Below are 9,910 nucleotides of genomic sequence, written 5' to 3'. Positions count from 1 at the left end.
TCACGTGGCCCTGTGGGTATAAGACCCCAGAACAAGAGTCCACTGAACCTGACTGGGCGAGAACAGAGGATGAGAATGGAACAGAAAGGCCAATAGGATTTCTAGCCCTAATTAGGCTGAGTAAATTAAACAACTTGAGAATATACGTGAACCTTACCTCCTCTACCATTTGACATGGTGCAAGTGTGGTCTTTGTGCAAGGAAGTAAGGGGAGAAGTCTCCCGATGCCTGAGGCTGTGGGAGATTACTCACCAGTGTGTGATCTTAAGTAGTCTTGAGAATAATATTCCACTGTATATTTGTACACTATAAATATATAGTTGTTACTTGTCAATTCTGCTCAGTAAAGCTGGGTGGAAAAAATGTTGAAAAAACCTAACTTCTCTAACATTGTGCATAAGACCCTGACCTAATGATTTGCATGCATTTTCATTTTGGCCCAGTGACAGGAGGAAGCATTTTCATTTTGGCCTCTTGACAGGAGGAAGGACAGGAGAGATAAAATTTTTAGAAACAGGTAAGGAAAACTACTTCAGGAATTACTGCAATTCAAATGCTGAGTTTTTAAAATACTTTCTCTCTAACCATGATTTGCTTGTTTCCCCCCTTGTCTTGGATTTTAGAAGTAAGCCAGTTTCTCTCTCCCTATCCACCCACCACTATGAGATGGATACAGATATCTGTAATGCAGTGAAATACAGTTGATAGATGAAAGAAATTTTATAAATGTAATTGGCACCGTTTTTTTTATTACTATGTGTCTAGCATGGACTTAAATGGTTAGCTTCAATACAACAGTAATTATTATTTAAGGTAGTTGATAGGAGTGATGAATCTGAAGTTGATGGAATATAGGCTTCATAAGAAAGGAACATTTAAGAAAAATGCCGACAATAACTTGAATGGATAAATTAGGTAGAGTTGTGATTCTTAACTTTTCTGGTATCAGGCATAATCAGATAATTTTTTCTGAAAGTGCAGTATCAGGAAGTAGAAATTCTAGAATCCATATTTGCTTCAGCTATCAGTGATACAGTATATGGAAAAGGTACAAAAATACAATGGTTGGAAATATTTCTAGAGAAGTAATCACCAGTTAGAAGATGCTATGTTAGCATTGTTTAGCTAAGTGCGAAAGAGGGCCCTGACACTCTGTATTCCTCACATTTGTTGATATCAGGATCTAACAATATTTAAAATATTCAGATAGCTTATGGGGTTTGTTTTCATTGGAGTACTTACTGTAATATCCAAAATGTCTTCTGACTCATTAGTGAAATGAAATGATTTTACTCTCTATTAAGAAGTCTGCTCTTAGGTTTTTAACCCAGTAGTTAAGTAGTTAAGGATGTTCACTTGATAATAACTGAAAATAGGAATAGTTTATAACCAATTAATATAGATGAGTCCTGGTGAGCACTTTTACCATTTGGAAATAGGTAAACCTCAGACAAATTGATAATGATAATTTATTATATAGATAATATAATATAATTATAATTATATAATTTATTATATTAATTAATAATTTTATATTGATAAAAAGATATCAAACAGAATGATAATGAAACCAAGCCAAGACCATTTGAATTAAAATATATGTTTCATTCACTGAAAGCTTATTGACAAAATACTAGTGTATGAAAACTAGTTTATATCTGAATTCCCTACAATATTTTAAATGATTGATCAAAATGCTAAGACCTTTCTGATAAACTGGACTATGTCTTAGAGTAAACTTTCTAAGCTCTAATTCCTCTGATTCTTGAAACTTCTGGGACTTATTCAGCTTTCAAAAGCTTACTTATTGGGACTATCTAGGACTAATGGATGTACTATTACTATTACTATTATGTATCAATTCAGTTCAGTCGCTCGGTTGTGTCCAACTCTTTGTGGCCCCGTGGACTGTAGCATGCCAGGCTTCCCTGTCCATCACCAACTCCTGGAGTTTACTCAAACTCATGTCCATCGAGTCGGTGATGCCATCCAACCATCTCATCCTCTGTCATCCCCTTCTCCTCCCACCTTCAATCTTTCCCAGTATCAGGGTCTTTTCAAATGAGTCAGTTTTTCGCATCAGGTGGCCAAAGTATTGGAGCTTCAGCATCAGTCCTTCCAATGAATATTCAGGACTGATTTCCTTTTTTTAGAATTGACTGGTGTATCCATCCCAAACTATTAGATAGTTTAATAGTTTAACTGTTAACTGGTTTATCCATTCTAAGCTATTAAATAGTTTATCCATCCTAAACTATTATGTATATGATGGATAAACAACAAGGTCTTACTATATAGCACAGAGAACTATATTCAATATCCTGGGATAAACCATACTAGAAAAGAAAAGAAAAAAATTTTACTTCATTAGGTGAATTTTTTGATTTACTAATAATGACCCAATGACCTAAAAATAATATACTATAGTTGCTTTATTCCATATGAACTAACTAAAAGGGAACTTAACTTAAGGCTGTTTATTTTCTTGGGACTTCCCTGGTGGTTCAGATGGTAAAGCATCTGCCTACAATGCGGGAGACCTGGGGTTGATCCCTGGGTCAGGAAGATCCCCTGGAAAAGGAAATGGCAACCCACTCCAGTATTCTTGCCTGGAAAATCCCATGGATGAGATGAGAGCCTGGTAGGCTACAGTCCATGGGGTCACAAAGAGTTGGACACAACTGAATGATTTCACTTTATATTTTCCTAGAGAGTGGAATTTTCCAAATTCTACTCCACTGCTTCAGCACAGTTTTGCCCTTGGTTCACTTAAGAAATATGATTATCATGAGAAAACCACTCTATTAGTCTTGTGAACCTCAGCCTCTTTTGCAACAAAATGATGATATTAAATATATTGCAATTCACCAACTAGGATTGTATGGATAAAATAATATGAAAATATATGAATAATTTTATACCAATGTATATATTATTTTCATATTAGATTTAAATCATAGTAATGTTATTTTCATAAATTTTTATCATTCAAAGCCTTTTTAAAAAATGAATGAGCCAATGTTTTGTGACTAAGAATGGTTTTCTGCTCCTAGCTTTGCTATTCTACCAAATATTTATTTTTAATTTTTATATTTCCAGATGTGAAATTTGTACTGCTTCCAAAGAAAGAAGATATGTTTCCAGCATTCAAATATTGTGCAATAGATTATTTGAATGAGGTAGAGTATTATTAGATCATGACCTGATTACTAAGAATTATGATATGAAAGTGTTATCTACATGCACTATATATTATGATTACTTTTTAGTAGCCCTTAGAGTAATCCTTAGTCCTACTCTGAAATGCACTAAAAACTACTTTCCAGTTTTAATATACCTTAAAAATACTATTTGGGGAGGAAATTGTTGCCAATTTAATGTGAAATTGAGGCTGTCAATGGGAAAAAAGTGGAAACTGTTAGCAAGTTTGGGCTGCTTTTATGGATGACCTTGAGTGATTTTTCTCAGCAGGAATGGGGAAAAAACAATTCCAGTTATCTCTATGATGAAATGACCGTAACAGTATTTATTAGTCCCTTACTATTTTGATTAATTATATCATTTAATCACTTACTCTTTTGATGGATTATGTCATTTTGATGATCATAACTACTCCATGAGGAAGATACTATTATTACACAGGTTTTACAGTTTTACAAGTTAGAAAAATGATGTCTAGAGAAGTTAAATACCTTGTACAAAGCTAAAATTCAAACCAGGTACATTGTTAAGAAACTAATTAGAATAATTGTCACACACCAGTTCATAGTTCTTACCATCTTATTATTCCATCATAACAGGGAGGCAAATGTATCATTGCAAGGGAGGCATATGTACCACATATGTGGTAGGGAATCAGAGGTCATTGTTACACAGATATATTTTTGAATGTATTATCCACTTTAAAAATTAGTCTATACTCAAACTTCCTCAGACTTTTATCCTTGTCCATGATATCTTAGTTTCCCACTGGTGTACCACACCCCCATGATACAGTACAAATATACTAATCAATGGCAAATCTTGCAAAAGATACAGGGCTTTGTAAAGTTCATGAAAACAGTGTTGAAGAATCACTCAAATAACAGGTAAAGCTATTATCAGATGAAAATCTTACAAAATTAGATCAGATAACAGGTAAGACAAGGAGAAAGGTTTGAATATCAAAGGAGTCAGAGATGCCTTGGGGAATTTTGATTAAATCCTCAAATATTTTCTAGAAATACCTTCTTTATGATCACAGGTGAAGTAATGACTAGTATCATGCATATTATCATATAATGCAGTTTTGAGGGAAATTATCACAAAGTAGTTATAAGCTAAATACAAACAAAATTTAATTAAAATAAATTTTAATTTTTATGACTTTATTTTGTTTTTTAGGTAATGTTCCATTTGACTATGAACCTTTGACTTTTGACTATGAAACTTTTGTCCTCATTTTTTATGAATTACTTAACTCATCTTTTCTTTATACTATTTATTCTTAGATAATGAGGGCCTCTTATTTAATATGTTATTAAGCCTTCAGCAAACATAAAACTCTTGGGAAATAATGAAAGAAACTATCATTTGTCCAAATACATAGATAATGAATTCTGTGACAGGTTGGGAGTCACTGAGGAAATTTGCTTAAGATGAGCCTTGAAAGGTGAATAGAATTTTGACAGCTAGAGAAGAGTAGCAGGGCACTTTTCAGAGGCATCTTGTTGATGAGGAAGTGACCACTAAATGTTAAGAGGGTAGTGATTGCTCTATTTAAAGACTACAGTTAGTATTAAAGAGTAATGGGAAATAAAGCTGGAAAGTAAAGGCAGAACCAAGCACAGAGAATTTTTATTTACATGCTTACTTAACTGATTTAACATCCTTTTAAATTTTAATTATTAGATTTTTTAAAATTTAGTAACATGTTTGCTGGATGTCACAAGTGAAACAGTGCAAAGATGTAGAAAACAAAAGTTAAGATAGCCATATTATATTAAAAGTGAAAAACAGCACTTTGCTAAATGGTGTATAAATGATATGATCCCATTTTTTTTAATCAAACACACATAGACAATTTAGCCTAATCTAGAAAATGAAGTATGTAGGAAAATATACCAGACTTATTGATATCACTAGGGACCATGCGGAGAAGGCAATGGCACTCCACTCCAGTACTCTTGCCTGGAAAATCCCATGGACAGAGGAGCCTGGTAGGCTGCAGTCCATGGGGTCGCTAAGAGTTGGACACAACTGAGCGACTTCACTTTCACTTTTCACTTTCATGCATTGGAGAAGGAAATGGCAACCCACTCCAGTGTTCTTGCCTGGAGAATCCCAGGGACGGGGGAGCCTGGTGGGCTGCCGTCTATGGGGTCGCACAGAGTTGGACACGACTGAAGTGACCTAGCAGCAGCAGCAGCAGGGACCATGACTTTCTCAGTTATGTGGTTATGTGTTAGATATTTTATAGTGAACATGTATTACCTTTAAATGAAAATAATATAAATTTGAAACAATAGAGAATTTTAATATTCTGGAATATGACAGATAAATATTTTAAATTCAATATATACTAAAAGATTTCATAATCTTTCTTATACAGAGTGTAGTTAGAAAGAAGTTGTGGAGAGATACTTTATTGCTTCGGATCCCTTCATGTTTATATCAAGATGACAATTATCCTGCAAGTGTTATTGATAATAAGTTTAGGAGGCCATGGACAAGAGGTATATTTTATTTGTATTTTTTTTAATTTATTTTTAAAAGTATTTCAGAGTTTAGCATAATAAATTATTAAGAAAATTCACTGTTTTCTCATTATATAAAAATATATTCATATCAGACTTCCAAGAAATTTATAAATTAATATTTTTATGTGACAAAGTATTTAGGTGACAAAGTTAATATTTTTACGTGACAAAGAGTTTAGGTGACAGAGTAAGGAATTGGAAAGCTTATACTAGATATTAATAAAACAAAAGATATGTAAATGATGAAGTCTTAAAATATTCTGACATTCTACTATTTGTATTACAGTAGGATCTTTCCCAACTGTATGAAGGCTACTCTAAGTTGTAATGATACACTGACTATAAAACTATTTTTTAAATGAATATGTACTAAGTATCATCTTTTGCTTTGGAAAGTGTCAAGTAAGATGAGAATAGAATTGACCATTAGCTTAATTAAATGTAGATCGATAACCTTGATAGAAGTGGTTTCCCTGGAATATTATGTATGAAAACCTGATCGGAGTATTTTGAGAAGAGAATGCCCAGTGGGATGTGAGATGGTGGACATAGTGAGCTCTTTTGAAGATTTTTGCTATGACAGTACATAGAAGAATGGAGGTGCACTAGCTGAAGGGAGAAATGAGTTAAAGAGAATTTTTTTTTAAGATGTGACATTAAAAATATATATATGAATGATAAGGAAAGAGACTATGAAATGTTTGTTTGCCAAAGGAAATAATCTTGGTAAAAAGAGAGAAAATGATGATGCAGGAAAGAAAAAAGATAACTCAGTAAAAGAGAGTAGAACCAAGAGCACAATTGGAGGAGTTGGTGTTAGAAGCCAGGATGGTTCCTCTACTGTGATAGAGAGGAAGGCAAAGTTTGTAGGTACTTATGCCAGTTAGCATATTCAAAAGCAGAGACATTACTTTGCCAACAAAGGTTCATCTAGTCAAGGCTATGGTTTTCCCTGTGGTCATGTATGGATGTGAGAGTTGGACTGTGAAGAAGGCTGAGCGCCGAAGAATTGATGCTTTTGAACTGTGGTGTTGGAGAAGACTCTTGAGAGTCCCTTGGACTGCAAGGAGATCCAACCAGTCCATTCTGAAGGAGATCAGCCCTGGGATTTCTTTGGAAGGAATGATGCTAAAGCTGAAACTCCAGTACTTTGGCCACCTCATGTGAAGAGTTGACTCATTGGAAAAGACTCTGATGCTGGGAGGGATTGGGGGCAGGAGGAGAAGGGGATGACAGAGGATGAGATGGCTGGATGGCATCACTGACTTGATGGACGTGAGTCTGGGTGAACTCCGGGAGTTGGTGACAGACAGGGAGGCCTGGCGTGCTGTGATTCATGGAGTTGCAAAGAGTCGGACACGACTGAGCGACTGAACTGAACTGAACTGATGCCAGTTAGATGTTAGAATTGGTAGTGGAAGATGAGGGTTTTTCTTCTCTATTTATATTAATTTTCTGACAGAGAGCGGGTAGGGGGATGAGTATCAAAAATTTGAAGGGAGGTGTCAAATGTCTTGAAGAATGAGAAAATCCTTTTTATTAAAAGGATATTAAGATGAATTACTATTATCATCTGTCAAAGTTGGATGCCCATTTAAAATTTATGGTCATAATTTGAAGTGAGCTCATTCAGAATGGCTGGGTGAATTTTTTTTCCAAATAATCTTTAATTGTTCTAGTGTACATCTACGCATATGAGTTCCTGGTGGAGCAGATGGTAAAGAATCCTCCTGCAATGCAGGAGACCCAGGTTGAATCCCTGTGTTGGGAAGATCCCCTGGAGAAGGGACTGGCCACCCACTCCAGTATTCTTGCCTGGAGAATTTAATGGACAGCCTGGCGGGCTACCCTCCATGGGGTCACAAAGAGCCAGACACGACAGAACGACTAACATTTTCACTTTTAGTGTGCCTATACAAAGTGAAGACTAGGGGTTTTCTAAGTTGGTATAAGGGAAAGAGAGGCAAGGGACTTGACTCTTTGTAAGAGAGTGATTATGAGGCTGTGGAAACTAAACTGTACAAGAAAGGAAATGAGGATATGAGGGAGGATGAATATTGTAAAAATGATAGGGTCAGTGGACTGAAGGTCTCGATCAGGTTGGAAACAAGATCACCAGTAGGGCGTGCTTGGGTGCGTGCTAAGTCGCTTCAGTCGTGTCTGACTCTTTGCAATCCTATATACTGTAGCCTGCCAGGCTCTTCTGTCCATGGAATTTTCCAGGCAAGAATACTGGAGTGGGTTGCCATGCCCTCTCCAAGGGATCTTCCTGACCCAGGGATCGAACTCGCATCTCTTATGTCTCCTGCAACGACGGGCAGATTTTTACCACTAGCACCACCTGGAAAGCCCCATCAAGAGTAGTAGTTTTCATCAAACTGCTTCTCTTAAAGTACAGAAGGGAAAATGAATTAATTATTTCTCTTATTTCTTTTCCTTTTCTTCTTTTTAAAAATCATAATAACAGCCAAGATTTATTGGGCAGTTATACCATATCAGGCACCATTCTAAGCAATTTACATGTCTTAGCACATTTAATCTTTACAACACTATGAAAATGTCATTATTATTCCTAATTTGCAGATAAAGAAACTGAGTTAGAAAGAGGTTAAGAGATTTACACAAGATCATACAGTTAGTAAGTAGCAGTGTATGTATTAAAATCTAGTTAGGGTGATTCCAGACCTGTATTCTTCTTTTTTTTTTTTTTTCAGACCTGTATTCTTAACCACTAAACTTTTACATTTTTCCATGAAGCACAGACTCAAATGTTCAGTGATTTGTTCAAGGTAACAAAACTAGTAAGAACCAACACTTAGGTAGAATACAAGTCCTTTGCCTCTTCACTGAGTTGCTTTTGCTGACACAAGCATCTGACATGGTCCCTCTCCTTAAGGAACTGAGGGTCTATTTTGGGAGACAAGCTATAATAAACATAAAAATTTAAAATATGACTGTATATGATTAAGTACTGAAGTGTGTGCTACTGACAATATTATGGCCCTTCAAGGGGAGTGTATCAAAGTGAGCTGGTTTTATGAGGAGTCACATGAGCTGTGGAACAGGATTGTCTGGGATGGTAGTGCTGTATAAGCAAAAGAAAGACTATAAAAATGAAGATATTATGTTCAGGTAATATTGTTCCATGATTGACAGGGTTGTTTGGTTGTTTTTTTTTTTTTTTTTTTTTTTTTTGGTGGGGGCTGTAAAAATCTGAATGATTATTTAAGTATTTGGAATCTGGTATAACTTTGAATTGATCTCTAGTCTTTCCCATTCTGTTGTTTTCCTCTATTTCTTTGCATTGATCACTGAAGAAGACTTTCTTATCTCTCCTTGCTATTCTTTGGAACTCTGCATTCAGATGGGTGTATCTTTCCTTTTCTTCTTTGTCTTTAGCTTCTGTTCTTTTCTCAGCTCTTTGTAAGGCCTCCTCAAGACAATCATTTTGCCTTTTTGCATTTCTTTTTCTTGGGAATGGTCTTGATCACTGCCTTCCGTACAATGTCACAAACCTCCGTCCATAGGTCTTCCGGCACTTTGACTCTGTCTATCGAATCTAATCCCTTGAATCTATTTGTCACTTCCACTGTATAATTGTAAGGGGTTTGATTTAGGTCATACCTGAATGGTCTAGTGGTTTTCCCTACTTTCTTCAATTCAAGTCTGAATTTTGCAATAGGGAGTTCATGATCTGAGCCATAGTCAGTTCCCTGTCTTGTTTTTGCTGACTATATACAGCTATTAAGAAGAGATGACAAGAATACACAGAAGAACTATACACAAATATCTTACCAACCCAGATAATCATGATGCTGTGATCATCTACCTACAGCCAGACATCCTGGAGTGAAAAGTCAAGTGGGCCTTAGGAAGCATCACTACAAGCAAAGCTAGTGGAGGTGATGGAATTCCAGTTGAGCTATTTCAAACCTAAATGATGATGCTGTGAAAGTGCTGCCCTCAATGTGCCAGCAAATTTGGAAAACTCAGCAGTGGCCACAGGACTGGAAAATGTCAGTTTTTATTCCAATCCCAAAGAAAGGAAATGCCAAAGAATGTTCCAACTACCACACAATTGCACTCATCTCACACTCTAGCAAAGTAATTGTTCAAAATTCTCCAAGCCAGGCTTTAGCAATACGTGAACCATGAACTTCCAGATGTTCAAG

General features: G+C 35.7%; 1 protein-coding gene across 1 annotated transcript in view; it reads left to right on the top strand.

The window, feature by feature from the left end:
• SHOC1 (shortage in chiasmata 1) overlaps positions 1 to 9,910 on the top strand; it is a 90,585-nt gene that overhangs the window by 365 nt on the left and 80,310 nt on the right. Inside the window, exons 2-4 of the mRNA XM_055579319.1 lie at positions 444 to 517; positions 3,100 to 3,179; positions 5,591 to 5,714. Of these exons, the coding sequence (XP_055435294.1) occupies positions 444 to 517; positions 3,100 to 3,179; positions 5,591 to 5,714 (278 nt within the window). The remainder of the gene's footprint in view (positions 1 to 443; positions 518 to 3,099; positions 3,180 to 5,590; positions 5,715 to 9,910) is intronic.

This window comes from Bubalus kerabau, chromosome 4, assembly GCF_029407905.1.
Source record: "Bubalus kerabau isolate K-KA32 ecotype Philippines breed swamp buffalo chromosome 4, PCC_UOA_SB_1v2, whole genome shotgun sequence".
In the NCBI taxonomy this organism is placed as follows: domain Eukaryota; kingdom Metazoa; phylum Chordata; class Mammalia; order Artiodactyla; family Bovidae; genus Bubalus; species Bubalus kerabau.
This window is presented reverse-complemented; position numbering and strand designations above follow the sequence as displayed.